Below are 19223 nucleotides of genomic sequence, written 5' to 3' on the forward strand. Positions count from 1 at the left end.
GACTCCCCTGCTTACACCCTCTGGCGACCACACTGCTCCACTCAAGTTATGACCTGCTCAAAGCAATTGATAAACCCAACTGGATTTTTTTCCATAATTGGGCCTAACCATGCAGAAAAGGACCCGATATTCTCCGGTGCGCATGATTAATCTTCATTCCAGATATAAATATGTGTGATGCAGCCCTGTCAACTCACACAGTGCCACCGTGTGACACACAATATCGGCTCCCATCACAGGGTCCCCCGGTGAGGAGTTGATATCCAACGGCGGCAGCGAAAATGGGCTGAAAACCATTGTAAATAGTGGTTTTCCAACTTCTTTTTTGAGGCTTTGACCAGCCCATGTCCATAAAGGGGTGTGAAAACACCCCAGGACATCGGCACCAGCCTCAGCAAGTTTTTTTTTTTGTGGGAGTGTGAGAAGTTGGCCTGATGTATGATGTCACTAGTTATAGTGTACACCTTATATCAGTCCAAATACCCTTATGGTGATTGGTTGTAAAGTCAACCTTATAGACCAGCTATCCTAGTGGTAGCATGGACAAGAGCAGTCTTAGGCTAAACTCTGAATGGCATGTGAAGCCAGCTGTGATACCAGATATAATCCCTTGAATACCAAATGAAAGGACACCACAACAGATATATATATATAAAATAAAGTGTATTTATTCTAAGCAAACCCTCAGCACTCTTTATGAGATTAGAGTTAAGTACAACACAGTCTTATTTATGCATACATTAAGTCACACAGGTAAGTAATACAGTTAGGCCCTAGGGGCCACGCAAACCATATACTAAGTAAGTGGTATAAGGACCACTGTCACGGAAATAGGATAGGCCTAGGCCTAGGAAATCGCTGGGGCTACACTATACTACCAAAGGTTAGGAAGTGGGAGGCCCACGGGATTCGTATGCAGAGTGGAAACACTCACGCGTAATGCGTAAAAGTCACTAGCAATAGTACAGTTTAGAAATAGATAGATTTAGGACACTTCCGGAGTAGCTAGGAAGTTGAGACTTGAAACTTAGACACTAGGATAGTCACTATCCTGATGAGCACCGGAGTACCCAAGTTACCTAGCCCACAGGCTGCGGGTGCATAGGGGTGAAGTTGCGTCGGGTTTCGTCGTCGACTCCTATGGATGCCTGAAGAAAGATGCTGACAGGCAGTCAGTGAAGAGTGTCCGGTGGATCCCAAGGCTGGGATCAAGAAGAGAGGAGACCTGCAAGCAGAGGGGACAGAGTCAAGATCACTAGCCAGTGACCACGTGGAACCAGGAAGGAACCAGACGATGTCGTGAAGATTGCAGGTGAAGGTGAAGCTTGTCGCTGCAGCCAGGAGGACCAGGAAGCGTTGAGGACGACCAGGACCAGGAAGCGAGCTGTCCCACGAAGGCTCTTGCTGTCGGTGGCGTCGAAGTTGGACTAGGACTCACCAAGCCTTGGCAAGCGGAACAGACGCAGAATGAAGGACTTGCTTCTGGTGCAGACCAGGAAGGTCTGGGGTGCTTCTCTTTTTCAAAGAAGCAGGAGCCAGTCTGGAGGAGCCAAACCAGCGGTGAAGATTACGGGATGCGTCGTCACAAAGGCCACTAGCCAGCGGGCAAGCAACCGGACAGACGCGGCAAGCAGGAAAATGCTGAAGGGCCCCACGCAGGACTCGTTGAGTGTGGGGGGGCTGATCTTCGGTGCAGATGGTGCTTGGGGGTGGGGCTTCTCAATCCCCGGTGCACAACTTCGAGGGTGCCTCAGAAGCTGCGCTTGAAGATACTAGCCACTTTTCCCAGGTAGCCGGTCCCACGTCGCTCGTCGCCTCCACGGATCTCAGCTCTGCTGTGGATGTGGATCAGGATCGGAGAAGTCTGGAAGTCAAGGCTCTGGTCGGGCTCTGCAGTCGGTTCCTCGTAGAACGTGGGCAAAGCAAAGGGTAGTCTCTTGATGGTGCCTGTTTGCACAGGGTAGCCACTCCTTGGCCACAAAGGAGATTCTTCAGTCTTCTTCTTTCGTCGAATGTCGAAGGTCCAGAGTTTCTGTTCAAGTTTGCAGGTTCAGGATAATCTAAAGTCTTGAGGCCCAACTCCCACTCTTATACTAATCTGGGGGGCTGGGATACCTGCTAGGTCACGCCTTATGGGTGGGACCTGGGAGGGGGTGGTTACACCCACTTCCCTTTGTCCAGTTTCGCGCCAGAGCTGGGGCTGGAGTGCCCCAGCACCGGTTTGAACTGGACTATGCAAGGAACACCTTGTGTGCCCCAGGCATGTCTCATTCCTTTCAGCCCACCCTGCCCCAATACACTAAAGGCTGTCTGGGGAGGTGCTAGCACCTCCCCAAGCAGGAAACCTATTGTCCAGGCCTCCCTGGCTGGGATCACTCCCAGCTGCAGGAGGTCAGACTTGTGTCGTGGCAGCAGCATCCATTTTGTGATGCTGAGGCTTTGGTCAGAGGCTAACAGTAAAGTAGGATTTTAACATGTCTCTCCCTCTAGAAGGGAGGAATAATATCCTCATCACCAGAAATGGTATGGGGGTATTATTCCAAAGTGTTAGACACCTTACACGACATGTTTTGATACAGCCCAACCATAGTTACCATAACCGTTTAAGATTATAAGGCACTTTAAGAGTATATGGTAGGCTATATCATAGAACAGCTATAAGGACATGGTTCCGAAAGCTGCAGACAGGCTCAGCTCATGCTAGAGCACCATCTCACATGTTACCAAGCACTCTGCCTCCAGGATTGTTAAGGCCTGCCATAGGAGTGACTGATAGGTACACATGTGTCTATATATAAGGGTAGATATAGGCATACTATATCTAAGCAAGGGGTGATTACACGACCTTGCCCCAGCTGAGTGATCAGCCAGTTGTGTCTGATTGGAAGGCCAGACCAGGGGTGGCATAATACATGCTGCAGCCCCTGGGAGGCCTAGGGTACACCTATGCCCTGGGTACCTAGGGTACACTGTACAGGGTCCAATAAGGTGATCCTTACCAATTGGTTATGTACCTAGGGTACATGGAGTCCATTTTACAGAGAGAGCAGACAGCCTGAGACCCTGAATGGCAGGATCTCAGGCCAACTAAGTCGAAAAACCAGCTAGACACTAGGCAAAAAGTTGGGGGTAACCATAGTCAGATATCCACCTTCCTACAGGGAGGAGAAGACTTGGGGGGCAGGATTGGGGAAAAAGTGCCTTTCAGGTACTTCTGGCATGAGGCCCCACCCCAGCAGGGCCCCGTCTCCTCCTCACACAGTGAGATTTTAGTTCAAGTTGGCAGGTCTAGTGATGGCTGGATTAGGTCTGGAGATACCTCTCGGAAACGGTAATTCCGCCCATGGTATCCCCATGACCTTGCAAAACGAGCCAGTGTGTTATTTATTTATCCATATTTTTTCCATTCACTTTTTTAGGTGTTCTATCGACTTGCCCCACAGTCCCTACTGTAGCCCTACGTTTAAGTCCTGTAACACGTTTTTGTTTTAAAATCTGGTCACCTCCCTAGCCCACGAGCTGCAACAAGAATCTGCATTAGAGTTGGGACCGGCGGGGAGAGTAATAAAATAAGGATTTAAACCAGCGACGGATTGGTAACACGGGCACTCGGGCAATGCCCGAGGGGCCAGTATCCGAATTCCAGCTGTGGGCTGCTTTTTTGAGCAGCCCAGGGGGCTGATTTGGGCGGCATCTGTGTTGTTCAGATGCCGCCAGCGGCCCAGTGGGTGCCTGAGTGACCTTTCTGGAGGCAAATGGGCGTCCATTACCTCCCTTTTTAGGTCTCGCCTGGCGTAAGACTGCGCAGACATGCGCAGTCTTGCTGGCGAGATTTAATGATTTGAAGAGATTTCTCTAGTGGGCTTTAAGCCCCGCCCCTCTTTTCCATTGGCTGGCGTCACCGTTTATGCTAAACGGTGGCCAGCCATTGGAAAAGAGCGTCTAGTGACGTACACTTTTCTCTTTTAGAGCCGTCCCAGTTGGACTGGCTCGCTTGCTTTACGTTTGTAGTAAAGCCTTTTCTTATCTTTATAGGGCCATGTGTTCCAAACACATGGCCCCATAAAGACAAGAGATCACCTCCTGGAGCTTCATAAAGCTCCGACGTCACCGCAAGCCGCGCTGGGATTGGCCCAGCATCGCAGGTTGCCTAGCAGGTAGCGGAGGGGGGGCTCGTCTCTTGTCTCCTTTGTGGGACGGCGCCCCTTTGAAGCGCTCCGAGGCACGCCCTGTAGTATAGAGAACTTCACAGGAATCAGAAACATGAGCGCGCAGGTCTGAAGCTGGGCTACTGTACAATGGTGAGAAGAAAGCCCAGGATACCCCAGCGCCGCAGGCCACCTCCCCGGAGCACGCGCTCGTATCAAAGCCCAGCAGACACCGGCTGTAAAGGCAGCGCGGCAGGCGGAGCGGCAGTATCCCGGACACTGCTCGTCATCCTGGTCAGCTGTGTCTCCAGGAGGCGGGGAGGTGTCAGCGCTGTGAGTCGCGTCTGCCCAGAGCTCAGGGTCAGCGCAAGGCGGGACAGTCACCGCTGACAGGAATGGCCGCGCACAGCTCTGCTACCTCATGTTGTGTAACAAGGCGGGGAGGGGGCCAATGAAAAACGCTCTGATGTCAGTAGGTGGAGTGGAAATGAAGAGAAAATAATACACGACGTACGGTGTTAGTAAGAGATCAGGGGCGGAGTTTGTAATGGTGCAACAGGTGCAGAGGCACCGGGGTCCAGATGCCTAAGGGCCCCCTAAACCTTGAATATTGTTGTATTTTATCATAGCCAGAAGGTCAATTTTGACTCTTGCGTTAGGGCCCATGATACATTGGCTTTTATGCAGTAAGAGGTAAAATGGTAAAGAGGTGAGCAACAGACAACAACAGAGAAATGACGAGAAAGGAAGAAATAAATCTCCAAGGGTTGAATTAAACAAAAACAAATAGAAAGAAATGAAAAGAGACCAATTGAAAAAGAAGTGTAAGAAGAAGGAAATACAAACAAGCATTGAAAATGCAATAGGCCTCGCCTTTTATTAAGTTAAAGCCATTTGCTTTGCTAATGGTATTATACTGCAAAGCAAATGGCTTTAACTCAATAAAAGGCGAGGCCTATTGCATTTTCAATGCTTGTTATCAATGGCAGAGGTGTCACTCCCTTTCTCTCCCTGGGCCAGCTCATTAATATATGTATTATGAGCAGGGGCAGGGGGCCTGAGCAAAAGTGGCCTCACTTGTTTTCAGGTGTGTTTCACCAGTGTAAACTAATCCGTGCATTTTTTTACCTCCCCCCTCCCCATTTTTCTTTTATAACATTTCGCCGAAGCAGTGTTTGCGAAAGGGCAATATGCAAATGTCGGCCACTTTTTTTTAGCGTACCCGGCCCGATTTTTAATCCCAATCCAACCCTGATTTAAACAAACACTAAAAGAAAGGTAAACATTCTGGCACTGCGTAAGTGATAATGAATGAACAAAACTATAGCTTGCCATAAATGCCAGACCAGATATGATTCCAAAAGTCCAACTTCTTTGGAGTAATCAAGAGACTCTCTGACAGGTGTATGCATCTGAAAGGCCAGTCACATGTCAAACATCGCAAGGCTGGCTCCGCCCCTTCTGTACCCATCTGATAACTCGACCTGATTCCCCTGCGGAATTGGCCACATCTGGTATTGAGGACTGAAGAACATTATCAGGAGATGCGCCTCCATTCTGGGCAGGGTTTCGCAACTTTTTTTATTTATGTAAACCCAAGCCCTAACCCAAGTCCTTCAGCGTCATGATCCCACCGCCTCCGTTTTATATGTCAGCATTACTGTTGGGCCGATGATGTCCCCTGCATGATCTGCAGTCATGTCCCCTGCGGTCCCAAACTGTGAGAACCTGCTATCTTGGTTCTGGATTCTGCCCTCGCCATGCTATCATCTAGTGTGGGCTTGAAGGCCTGACCTGGACTGGGATGTATCTGTCCTGAAACGGGAGGGGTGCACAATCAGACCCCTCATAGTGATAGAAGGGCTGCTGTCCTGGCACATGTCGTGTTTGATTGTGGTTATAGTGCTCAGGCCTTTCTACCTGCTGATCACGCTGAACCCGGAACCTAGCGCCAAGATCCCGAGCGCTGAGCATGCGCATGGGTGGGTATGAAGCAGTGGTGGCTCGTCCACTGGTGCCCCTCTCTTGCTATAATCCGTTGCAAGTGTGAACTAAAATACCACTGAGTGAGGTTTCCATTGGATGCTGTCCCCCCATCCATGGCGCTGTGCTCCACCGTTGTCTTGCAGGGAGGGGCCAGTCTTATTCATTGTCAGCCTGACAGGCATCATGAGTGACGTCCAGTGCACATGTCGGGTTGGACAGGTCTCTTACTGTGGCCAGTCCGGCCTGTGCACTTCCCGCCTTTACAACCTGCACTATGTTGAGGAGTAGGGGATAACAGTGGTGAGTACCCTTGTCTCCTTTGGAGTCCTGGGTTCATCTGCCCCTGCCAATCCTTGTGTTGCTCTCATTCATGATGTACTATTACAACCATCATGAGAGCAAGGCAAGAATTGGTTTGGCGAGGCTGTTTCAGGCCGACCTTTCCGCGCTGGCCCACACTAAAAAGGCAGCACGGGGCGGGAGTATAACTGACAAGGCCAATCACCATATGTCTTTATTTTCAAGCCTTACAGTGACGGGTCATGCTTCTGGACTCAAGTAAGCCTTACACCGATATGTGGTTCATCGGCAAACGGATTTCTCCTTTTTCCAAAGCCTGCCTTTGAAGGCATGGGACATGAGTCCACTTAGGAGTAGCTGCGTCCATAGAGAGCTTGCTCGTTGTGAATGGTAAACTCCAGCAGCGAAGTATAAAGACGGGCAGACTGTCTCTCGCCTGGCGCAGATGACTTGAACAAGCTCACTTCCCACTCCCTTATCTACCCACCAACTTTAATCTTTGCTTTTATCTGAAGGGTGCATGGTGCAGAGGGCACACTAGCAAATGGTTGGCACTACATAAACACTAGACTGCTACACTACCTGCACAGGACATATAATTCAGTAATGTACACGCTCTTCCGCCCATGACTCCCCCATGGACTAGTGCGCTTCCATCTGCAAGTTGCTTCATCGCCTCATCAGAGAAATTGCAGTAAAATACAACACAAGGAACTAAACATAATCATCCACCTTTGACAGATTTCTATAGTTTGTTTTTTAATTTCTCCCGTCCCCTCCTGAATGGGTTGTGATGTGAGTGGTCCCTCTGTAGCGAGAGGCGTACAAGATGAACACAGGATGTATAATCAGCTGATTAGGAATTGAGTGGACCCGACAGTACCGCAGTCTCAGGGGGTGCCTCGCCAAACCTGAGGTCCCCAACGTGGTATTGAGTGGGACCAGCAGTACTGCAGTCTCAGGGGGTGTCTGTCCAAACCCAAGGTGCCCAACATGGTATTGAGTGTGCCCAGCAGTACTGCAGTCTCAGGGGGTGTCTGTCCAAACCCAAGGTGCCCAACGTGGTATTGAGTGTGCCCAGCAGTACTGCAGTCTCAGGGGGTGTCTGTCCAAACCCAAGGTGCCCAACGTGGTATTGAGTGAGACCGGCAGTACTGCAGTCTCAGGGGGTGTCTCTCCAAACCTGAGGTCCCCAGCGTGGTATTGAGTGAGACCAGCAGTACTGCAGTCTCAGGGGGTGTCTGTCCAAACCCTAGGTGCCCAACGTGGTATTGAGTGTGCCCAGCAGTACTGCAGTCTCAGGGGGTGTCTGTCCAAACCCAAGGTGCCCAACGTGGTATTGAGTGAGACCAGCAGTACTGCAGTCTCAGGGGGTGTCTGTCCAAACCCAAGGTGCCCAATGTGGTATTGAGTGGGTCCAGCAGTACTGCACTCTCAGGGGGTGTCTCTCCAAACCTGAGGTCCCCAATATAGTATTAAATGGGACCAGCAGTACTGCATTCTCAAGGGGTGTCTGTCCAAACCCAAGGTGCCCAACATGGTATTGAGTGGGACCAGCAGTACTGCAGTCTCAGGGGTGTCTGTCCAAACCCAAGGTGCCCAACGTGTTATTGAGTGGAACCAGCAGTACTGCAGTCTCAGGGGGTGTCTGTCCAAACCCAAGGTGCCCAACGTGGTATTGAGTGGGACCAGCAGTACTGTAGTCTCAAGGGGTGTCTGTCCAAACCCAAGGTGCCCAACGTGGTATTGAGTAGGACCAGCAGTACTGCAGTCTCAGGGGGTGTCTGTCCAAACCCAAGGTGCCCAACGTGGTATTGAGTGGGACCAGCAGTACTGCAGTCTCAGGGGGTGTCTCTCCAAACCTGAGGTCCCCAACGTGGTATTGAGTGAGACCGGCAGTACTGCAGTCTCAGGGGGTGTCTCTCCAAACCTGAGGTCCCCAGCGTGGTATTGAGTGGGACCAGCAGTACTGCAGTCTCAGGGGGTGTCTGTCCAAACCCAAGGTGCCCAACGTGGTATTGAGTGGGACCAGCAGTACTGCAGTCTCAGGGGGTGTCTGTCTAAACCCAAGGTGCCCAACGTGGTATTGAGTGGGACCAGCAGTACTGCAGTCTCAGGGGGTGTCTGTCTAAACCCAAGGTGCCCAACGTGGTATTGAGTGGGACCAGCAGTACTGCAGTCTCAGGGGGTGTCTGTCCAAACCCAAGGTGCCCAACGTGTTATTGAGTGGAACCAGCAGTACTGCAGTCTCAGGGGGTGTCTGTCTAAACCCAAGGTGCCCAACGTGGTATTGAGTGGGACCAGCAGTACTGGTCTGTCCAATCCCAAGGTGTCCAACTTTAATGATGGCGTGGTTTGTGGGAGAGAGAGACATGCCATGACTCTCCAGAGCAGGATGACGCGTAGCTCTTCGATGAATTGCACATGTAATGTCCACCTTGGAGGAGGTCTGGCTGTCCTTTTCCAAAAGTCCTTGTGACCTTCATGTTCAATGTAACCGATCTCGAAGTGTCTCTAAGATGGTCGAGGAAAATGTTACTGAGAAGGACGGCAGCGCCCAGAACCAGCCACTGAGTAGTGCCTTATGCGCCACAAAGATGCCTGAATGAAGTAAGGAAAACAGTATCTGAGGCAGGCAGCACCACCACTGAACCTCCTCTCCTAGGCACGCGGCTTCTATGCACTCTGGAAGGAGGCATGCATGTACATCAACGCTAAGAGGACCCTACCGTATAACCCCAGGCCATTCTGCTGCAGCAGACAGGACTGACATGCCTTTCCCTAAACGCAGCTAGGCACGCGTTGTGTGCTTGGCTGTCACTGGTGTTGATTCGGGTGTTCACACCCAGGCAGGGCTGAGGTAGCCTCTGCTGATCTGCATTTCTTGGTAGATCTCACTTGCAAAGGGATTCATATAGCAACGTCTATGAGGTACTAAGCATTGTTTTCTTAGGTCAGTTATGATGTACTTTGGTGACACGATGGAGCACTTACATCATCTTACTACATGTGTTTATTTATGTCACAACTAAACTGCAACAAAACGATTAGAGACAATTTTTAGAGAAGGATCGGAGTCTCTAAATATGCGCTGTGTAATTTACACACTATTCTAACTGTTTAAAATAATCAATGCTGAAAAATATTGGGGGCCTCGTTAATGTTTTAAAATATTTTAAGACTACACCTTCAGAATTTCTCTGTAAACCTTCTCACCAAATTGTTCATCATAATTTGCTTATAAAAGCACAATTTGCCACCCTTTTTTCCAAATGTTTTTAGGGGGAGAAATCACTAGGGGTGGAGGAATTTGCGAAATTAACTTTCGCAAATTATCGCGAAAACGTTTAAAATTATCGCAAACAAGCGGAAATATCGCGAAGATGCGGAAGTTTTTTTCCCGCATGTTCGCGAGATTTTCTGCATGGTTGCGGGTCGCCAACTTACCCATGTGGTTGCGGGCGCGGCCATCTTGTTTTTAGTTGTCTCGCGGTGCATGATCGCGAGAAGAAAGACGTGATCGCGCGAGGCATGACGTCACTGCGAGCGCGAACTGTCGCGAGACAGCGCAAATGGCTAAAAACAATACAACATCTCATGGAGAACGCGACCGGATCAAGAAAACTTGTCGGCGAACGCAGTGATTCAGGTAAGGCGATCGCGCGCGCGCGAGAATGTATTATTTTACAGCGCGAGCAAGAAACAAATTATCGCCAAGCTGTGGAAACCGGAAATTTTGACATTTTCGCGCTCTCCGCGGAACGCGAAAATGTCAAATTATCGCAATTCCCGCGAACGGAACGAAATTTTCGCCCAGGCCTAGAAATCACCCGAACACCACTTTTGTCAGTAAGGTTCATTCTCTTCTCTCAAGGCGAACAGACCTCCAACTTTTATGCCCCACCTCTTTGAATGCTTACCAGCCACCACTTTTATACCATACATGTGCCCGAACAAGCCGGAGGGATATAAACCTGAAGGATCCATTTTGGAATCCACTGGACAGGGCATCTAGCGATGCTATTGCTTTGCCCAGATAGAAAAGTGCTTTGCTGACATTCCTGAGATGGGAAGGGGAAACCCAGACACAGAAGCGAGGAAGGACTAGACTAGGTAATTAACCTTCCTGTAAATGCCATTCGGTGGATGGGAGTGGTGAGGCGCAAGGACTGCAGTATCTGTTGTCAGGGAAGACGGCGACGGGGTTTCTTTGAAGGGTAGCAGACCTTTGTCTCTCTTCCTGATTTCCACCAGGAATGGTTGTAAGTATCCAGGGTGCAGCCTGCTCATGCCTCTTTTGTTCCTCTGTGGGGGGTACTCCACCTGGAGACGGCCCTCCTGTGATCACCTTCACTCTAGATAAAGGTTAGGTCAGGGAGATGACCGGTTCGGTGAAAGCATCCTCTGTCCGCGAATACCATATAAAAGCGGGAACTGCTGATTCACCTGTTCTTCCAGTTCAAATTCTCTTTGACGGAGGAGGTACTCCTGGGAACGAGGAGGAACCAAGAATTCCTTCCTGTTCGATAGGGAAGGAATTGTCAAACCGGCAAGAGGAGCTGATCGAGGAAGGGATCGCAGAAACTGACCATGGCACACGCACCTCACCGCCTAACATGATCGACGAGATCAGTTGCACCGATCTGTCTGTGCAGCTTCATTGAACAAGCCGTGGCGCTGTCAAAGTGTGTAGGGTGGTCTTGGCATTATACCCATTATCATCTCCAAGGTAACAGGAGCTGTGTGCCCGATTGGTAGGTCAACTGAAGTGCTTGGTTGTGGTACCCTCTGTGTGCGAGAAGGTGGACGGTGTTGACACTGTAAATCGGTGCCATGAGGTCCTAACTGGTCCCTAGAAGCAAAGTCTACTAGACCAGAGAGGGAAACGTCCATTAGGACGAAGCCGGTATCACGCTGTGCCTTCACCGCACCGGCAAAAGAACGAACGCATCTTTAGCACGCATTCGTTCAGCACACAAGTCGTTACAATGACTTGCTTCAGGGGGAGCGCTTTGGTGGAATTGTGTTGGATTTAAAGTCCAACACCTTCCCTACTATCGCGCAGACTGGAGATGCAATAGTAAGTTACCCTATTCCAAAATCCAGCGCCCCCCTAAGGCAAGTTATTATAACGACTTGCGTGCTGAACAAATGCATGCTAAAGACGCAGTCGTACAAATAACGGTATTCGGAAGGCATGGATGATAAACGTTTGCGGAATGCCGTCATACATTCGGCCAGAGGTGCAGCAGAGCGCGCTGTAAGAAATAGAAGAACCAGCATCACTAGGGAAGGGCCCCAGGCCACCGTACTCAGAAGATCTGAACCAGTGGTCTAGTGACACTACATTGCGAGCATAGCGCTTGGACACTGAGGCCCCAAAGATCTCAGCACCTCATTGGGTGACTGCATCGCAACCCAGGACAGCACCTGAAAGCGGTCGCCATGGTCAGAGCCTCAGTCTGAGAGACTGACAGCGGCCTCTGTCCATGGAGGCCCCTGTGTGACTGACCCCAAGAGACTCACTGGAGGATCGTGGCCAGGTCTGCTAATTCCTCTTGGTCTGCCCGTATCAACGGATGTCAGAGTCAGGAAGAGGGCCAATGCCAAAAGCACATTCACCTGCTGCGACCTTCTGGGGACTCGCTGTTCGACTAGCAGCTGTCTGCATCCAGCGGGAGTGTCGAGCACCATACGGGGAAGGCTACGTCGATCACCAGTGAGATGACCATCATGGGACCAACCATTGTGGCCCCCATGCCACTCCAGGCAAGTATAGGTGAGAGACTCCAATGGGCCCAATTCCCCATAGTCTGTGTTTTTAAAAGAAATGGAAGGGAGTGAATTTCCTGAGACAGAGGCTATAGGCAGTATAGCACCCAGAGGGAGTGGTCCAACTTTTAAGCGTCTAAGACTCACACCTGTGAATCAGGTGTTCTCATGTAAATGGACCCACTTTGAAGCACCTAAGACTTAAACCTGTGAATCAGGGATAGCCACGTGAATATCAGCGGCGGCGAGGAGTGTCACACAACTGCTAATCAGTAGTACCAAAAAGGAAACATAAAATGATAATAACACGATGTTATTACCATTGTATTTATCCACGCTGAAGGCAGTTTTGGGGTGGGAGGGGCTTGGCTGTCATCACAGCTAGCAGGGGGGTGAGTGGGTGGTGCACTTAAGTGCAAATTACATTTTGTCCACCCTGCCCGCCTTGCCACCCCCTTCCGTACCAGCCGCCACTGGTGAATACAATGTGCAGTATTTCTGCTTCTTCTGTGGTAAGGTACTTGTCTTTTATATAAAGTAGCACTGGGCTGGACATTGGTCTTTTTGGACTGCTGGAAATGCTGAGGGGTGCTGAGCGTGAGTACCCACACACAAAGCTCCCTAAGAATCCTGTGATTGTCATCGCTACCACTGAGACTCAAGTGCTGAAAGGGTTGTCCTTGCCCTCGTTTGCAGAGTCATAGTAGGACAAGCCCCGGCACAGCAGAAGGAAATGATCCCAGCCCCCATAGCTTCTACCTTCTCCGTAGCCTCCAGAATGGGGCGTGAGAATTACTAAGTTGGTTGTGGCTTATAATTGATCGATGCAAGCACACAAACTCTGGGTATCAAGATGGCAGCGTCAAACTGTCCCTGCTTACCTTCACAGACGCGAAGTGTGGATCGATCCAGGAAGCAGGAAGTGAAGGAAGCCAACATGTATTTCATGATCGAGTCCAGCATCGCCCTCTTCGTGTCCTTCCTCATCAACCTCTTCATCATGGCTGTCTTCGCAGAGGCCTTCTTCAATAAAACCAACCAAGAGGCGGTAAGTCAAGTTTGAGAGTTGTGTTGTCAATGCCGAGGGGGTGGGTGGCTGGTTCCCAGAGGATCATTGTTTGATAGAAAACACAGATCACAGCTTTGTACGTTTCATGGCAGTAACGTTGTAGGGACTTATAGCATTTTCCATGCTGGAGCACTCCCATAGTCAGAATATGGCATTTTATTTGTTTCTAGTATGTGTGGCCATAGGGTGGCACCATAAAGCTACTCCTTACATGGTGGAAATGCAGAGCCTGTTTCTTAGATGTGCAAGCACTTGAAATCTACCAGAATTTCAGTAACTGTGGGCGGTAGTGCTTGTCTCAAGTAGATATCAATGCAGGTGGGGTTGCACATGTCCTCAGGTCTTGGCGTCATGGCTGACGGAGCTAGCATGCAGCGATCTCGCGACAGTGGGTCCTGCTATCCATCCGCTTCCTGTAGAAACCAGTTCAAACTGCTGCCCTCTAAAGGTATTACAGTGACACTCCATGCCTGCAAAGCTAATAGACATTTTGTTAATGTTAGCTAGCATATGTTATCATGGTACAACAGCAGGATTAACCAGGAGATAAACTGTGTACCTGTTAATCATGAGTACCCAATACGGCATTCGTTTCTGAGGTTGAAGTATGGGGGGTTTCTTCACTTTTACAATTATGTAATCCTTGTAAGTGTACACCTGATTTGGCTTTTGTGTGTGGCCTGATATTTTTCTTATGCTCAATACAAAAGCCATCATCACGCTTTCTATCATTTATTTCCACACATTTGTTTAATACAAAGTGATTGCCCTGTGGTGTCTCACATGTGTGGCACTAATGCAGCACTACAAATAGTTTAGACCTGTTTCTCCCTTGTTCTGTGAGTTACACATGGTTACGCCCTGTGACGTAGTTCAAGCTAGTAAAAAGGGTCACCTAGGACACATGAAAATGGCATACACTGAACCTACAAACGAGGAGTCTTCCAACCTAATAACGAAAGGAGCCGGCACTGACAAATCGACCAACAGAGGAACAAAAGGGAGATCCTGCGGTCAGTGTGGAGGTGTTTTTCCCTACCCAGAAGAATGCCCAGCGAAGGGCAAAAGACGCGAGGCCTGTGAAAAGCTGAATCACTTTGCGAAGGCAGGCAGATCTACACGGGCTGCCAAGCCCTCAGAAAAGAAGGTAGCCACTGCAAAAGACTCTCAAAACAACAACCCGAGTGGAAACGGCAGGCATGATGATGTTCAGGAAGATGAAGAAGCAGCACACGTTGTCTACGCGATGGAACCAAAGAAAAGTAAAGGGGGTGTAGGAAGACAGATGATAATGGATCAAATCAACACTGGTCCCTCCATCAACATCATGACCAAGAGTCAATTTGAATAGTTAACATCAAAGTCGACAATCAAAATAACCAAAGTGAAAGTTTTTGTGTGTGGGAATCTCCACACTGTGGGCCCTCTATGGGGTCTTCCACACTACACTGCACTCAGTGGCCATCTTTAAATCAATCAAGAAGAGAACTGTACCCATTTGAGCTGTCAAACAGCAGAACAATTACAGCTTTTCTGTTTCACCTACAACGTACATGTTAATGACCTATGCTCTGTTCTGCTACAATTCAAAGATCTATTTGAAGGGATTGGTTGCTTGAGAAGCAAGATGGGAAAACTGTACATTGACCATTCAATTCAACCAGTCACAGGAGATATCAAAGGGTTGCCTTCCATTTTAGGTCAGGTGGAGCAAGAACTGTGGAAACTTTGGGAGGCACAAGCCATTGAAAATTTTGAAAGACCCACTCCCTGAATCTCACCCCTTGTGGTCTTTTGTAAACTTCATCAGTCAGCCATAGTGAGAATCTGTGTCAACATACGACTCCTGAATGTTGCAATCAAATGTGAATGACACCTGACCGCAACAGTGGAGATGAGGTCAATTGCTCCCAGTGGTCCTCAGACTGAGGCACCACCAGCTGCTCTTGTGCCCCCATTCTCTACGTAGCTGGTGCTTGGCCAAAACAAAACACTGCATTTTCGCATCTCTTGTGCTGCTGAAGTCTTTTAAAGTGCCGTCGGTGAGGTGCTAAGTGAGCTTTGAAGTGATAAGTGTAAGTGAAAACAGACAAGTGCATGCCACCACTATTGAGAAACACCACAACTACCTTACAAGCTTCTTGAAAAGTCTAGCACATGTGGTTCCTACATTCAGACATAGGTTTTTGGGATGCTAGTCCTCTGCTCAAGGTGTCACCCGTGGTCCAGCAAAAGTGACAGGAATCAAAACAGCCCTGCCACCATCATCTGTATCAGAAGCACATTGTTTCCTTGAAATGTTGACATACTATGGCAGATTTATACACAAACTCACAGCTCTGATTGAGCTATTGAGAGAGTTCAACAAGTCATCATCACAGTTACATTGGCGCGATGCTCAGAAAAAACACTGCAAGGTACAAAAGAAACCCTATCAAAAGAGACCACCTACAGGTATTTTGACTCCTCGCAGGAAACTGAACTGTCCGCAGATGCCAGCCACACAGGACTAGGGGTGGTGCTGTCACAGAAACAGCCATGTGGTGAATAAGCCCCAATTGCGTTTGCAAGCAGAGGGTTAACACCAACGAAGCAAAGGTACTCATACATTAGTAAGTAAGTAATTAAAGGTTTATTAAGCACTCGATTGCCGGGGCGTCTTTGCGCTGGGGTAGCAGAGATATGAGATGCAACTGGGAAAGGTCAGGTCATCACTCTGCAGGGAAGAGCCAGATTTTCAATAAGCCCTGGAATTTTGAACGGACAGGTTGAGATCTAATGTTCGGAGGCAGCTTCTTCCAGAGCTTAGAAGCTAGTTGGGTGAGGCATCTGCCTCCCCATTTTGCCTTCTTGATTTTAGGGACGTTAACCAGTGTTTGATTGGCTGATCTCAGTGAGCGTCCAGAGTTGTGCCATTGGAATAGTTTGCGATATTCCGTTGGTCCACCCCCATACAGGGTTTTATGGACCAGAGATAATGCCTTGAATTCCATCCACTCCTTAACTGGGAGCCGGTGGAGATTCCTAATAGCCCCAGATATATGATTATATTTAGGGCTGTTCAATAAGGTTCGGGCTGCGGAGTTTTGCAAGGATTGCAGTTTGGTTAATTGCCGTTTACCAACCCCTAGGTAAAGGGCGTTGCAATAGTCAGTACGAGATAAGATTAGTGCTACCACAACCGTTTTCCTCAACTCCACCAGGAGAAAAGGCAAAATCTTCCGCAGTATCTTTAAAGTGAAATAGCAGGTCGAGGTTACCAGGTTGATCTGCCCCGCAAAGCTGAGCTGAGCATCACAAACAACGCCTAGGTTTCTCATTTTGGCCACTGGTACTGGACAGACTCCTGCCACTGCCGGCCACCAAGCAGAGTTCCAGATGGGAGAACCAGTGCCAAACTCCATAACCTCTGTCTTCTGAGTATTTAATTTTAAATAGTTACAGTGCATCCATTGTATGATGTGGTCAAGACAACTGTGGAACCTGGCCGACGGCGTATGTTCCGTGGAGGATATGGAAATTATATTATGTATATCGTCGGCGTACGATACAAGCGGGAAACCATGGTCTTTGACTAGTTTAGCCAATGGAGTCACATATATATTGGACAATGTGGGCGAAAGCCCGGACCCCTGTGGGACTCCACAAGGGAGGTAATATTTATCTGACTTAAGGTTATCCCAGCAAACCCTGTGTTCTCTGCCTGTCAAGAAGTAGGTGAGGAGGGCAGACGCGGTGTACCGAATCCAAATTGCCATCAGCCGTTGCGTAAGTACTAGGTGATTAACCGTGTCGAACGCGGCCGATAGGTCAAGTAGGATAAGGATAGCCCAGCCACCCTTGTCAATTTGCCATCGGATTTCCTCCGTGGCCATGACTAATGCAGACTCAGTGGAATGGCCAGAACGGAAGCCATGTTGAGTGCTGTCAAGTAGATTATTTAGTTCTGAGTTTATATGTAAACAGCTTCCCCAGTTGGAGCTTGGATAGCGCAGTGACAGTCTGAAAGATTTCACTGGTAGAGTTCTTTGCCCCCTCTATCTTACTGGTGTAGAATTCCTTTTTGGCCCTAATAATAGCAGCTTTGTATTCTGTTAGTATCCGTTATAGTTGTTTTTACCCTCTACGCTATAGTCCACCCTCCATTCACGTTCTGAGTGTCTGCATATGGATTTTGAGGTTTTCAGCTCAGCGGAGTACCAAAGAGCAGTGGTTTTGTGCCTTTGTTGGTTAACAAATCTTGTAGAAGCCAGTTGGTCTATGGCTGATCTGATCTATTTATCGTAGCTATCCGCATCCTTATTGGAGACGGACGCTAGCGTCGGCATGTTACTGACCAGCAAGTCGGTTAGTGTGTTGGGACTCATTTTCTACCAGGACCGTATGTAGGTAGGGGGTTGGCCTGCTGCTGAAGGGGTACGGATATGCAAATCAGGTAAATTAAAGAGTATCGCCCTATGGTCTGTCCATGTTAGTGGCAGTATTATATTAATCTCAATTGCAGTATGGTTGGTGAAAATCCCATCCAATGTGTGAAGCGCCTCATGTGTAGGTCCTACTACTATCTGTGACAGGCCAAAGCCCTCCAGGTTGTCAAGTAGTGTCATGGTCGAGGAGTCAGTAAGGAGTTCTAAATGAAAATTAGAATCACCTAGTATTGTAAACGAGGAGGTGTCCAGAGAGGACTCCATGAAGGAAAGCAGGCCCTGTATGAATGGTGCCTTAGGCCCTGGTTGTCTGTAAAGGAGCAGACCAGGGAAGGAAAACGTATTACTGGTTTTGATATTAAATGTCATAGCTTCGGCTCCAGGTAGGAGAACTGGCTCAAATTTGAGCTTATCTTCAGCTCTATAGATGATTGCCACCCCCCTCCCATTTGTCCCATTCTAGGCATCGCGGCTAGTGAGTAGCCTGGTGGCAGAGCCACCAACCAGTCCGGTTCGGAGGTGGGAGTAGCCCAAGTTTCCATAACCTTGAGAAAGAGGTCATGGCCATCCAAAGGCTTGTTGCCATCGCCACCTTTATTTGTATGGCCATCCGTTTATGGTAACCACTGATCACAAATCTATGATTCTGCTGGTCAAAGGATCCTCTTCCCATCCCCCACCGAGAATCGGAAAATGGATCCCTCAACTTTAAGAGTATTCTTTTGCTGTGCAGTATTGACATTGGCATCCCTGGCTGACCACTCCCCAAGATCTAGGAGAAGCTGGCAAGATGGAAGAACATGTGCAGTTCATAGTGGAAAAGTCTTGACCCACATCCATGTCCCTCAGTGACATCTAGGCGACCTCCGCTACTGATGAAGGCTTACAATTGGCTGTCAGTTCACTGCAGAGAAACAACTGGAAGCTGCTGGTATTAAACGTGTCGGCCCATGTGCCTGAGGCCCAGGCGCGCCTCTGGTCCCTACACAATGTACGCCACGAGCTGACACTCATGGAGGGGGGTCTGCTGAGAGCAAACTGGCTATACATCTCCGCTGCTCTTGCTCCTCGAGCTGTGCAACGAGCACACATTGGTCATCAAGCAATAGTCCTGTCCAAGAACTGGCTTCGATCCAAGGTCTGGTTCCCGGGACTGGAAGAGAATGTTGAGGCGTTCACCCCTGTCAGGCTGCCAACCATTATGAGCCTTACACACATATCATCACTGAAGCCATCCTTACCGGCCCTTGGGATAGAGCCAGTGCTGATCCTGGCTCACTGCTGACAGGCAGCAACTGCTGGTTACCACTAACAACAGCTCTAAGTCCCCAGAAGTAGAAATTGTACAGTTTACTTCAGTGAATGACCACATTCTGAAAATAGATAACAATCATGGCGAGTATGGACTCATACTCGAGCAGAGGACAGACAAATGGCCTCCGTGTCATGGTCTAAATTGATTATTTTTTTGTTGCAGTTTTATATATCGCAAACTCGACCCGAAGGTACTGGATCACTTTA

The 19223-nt window shown here is 49.0% G+C and overlaps 1 protein-coding gene across 2 annotated transcripts in view; it reads left to right on the forward strand.

Moving 5' to 3' along the window:
- Positions 1-19223, forward strand: part of SLC11A1 (solute carrier family 11 member 1) — a 206210-nt gene that overhangs the window by 149945 nt on the left and 37042 nt on the right. For both annotated transcript variants that reach the window (XM_085650027.1, XM_085650028.1), the window contains exon 9: positions 13096-13254. In XM_085650027.1, coding sequence (XP_085506153.1) covers positions 13096-13254 — 159 coding nt within the window. The remainder of the gene's footprint in view (positions 1-13095; positions 13255-19223) is intronic.

This window comes from Triturus cristatus, chromosome 3_2 (assembly GCF_964204655.1).
Source record: "Triturus cristatus chromosome 3_2, aTriCri1.1, whole genome shotgun sequence".
NCBI classification, from domain to species: Eukaryota; Metazoa; Chordata; class Amphibia; order Caudata; family Salamandridae; genus Triturus; species Triturus cristatus.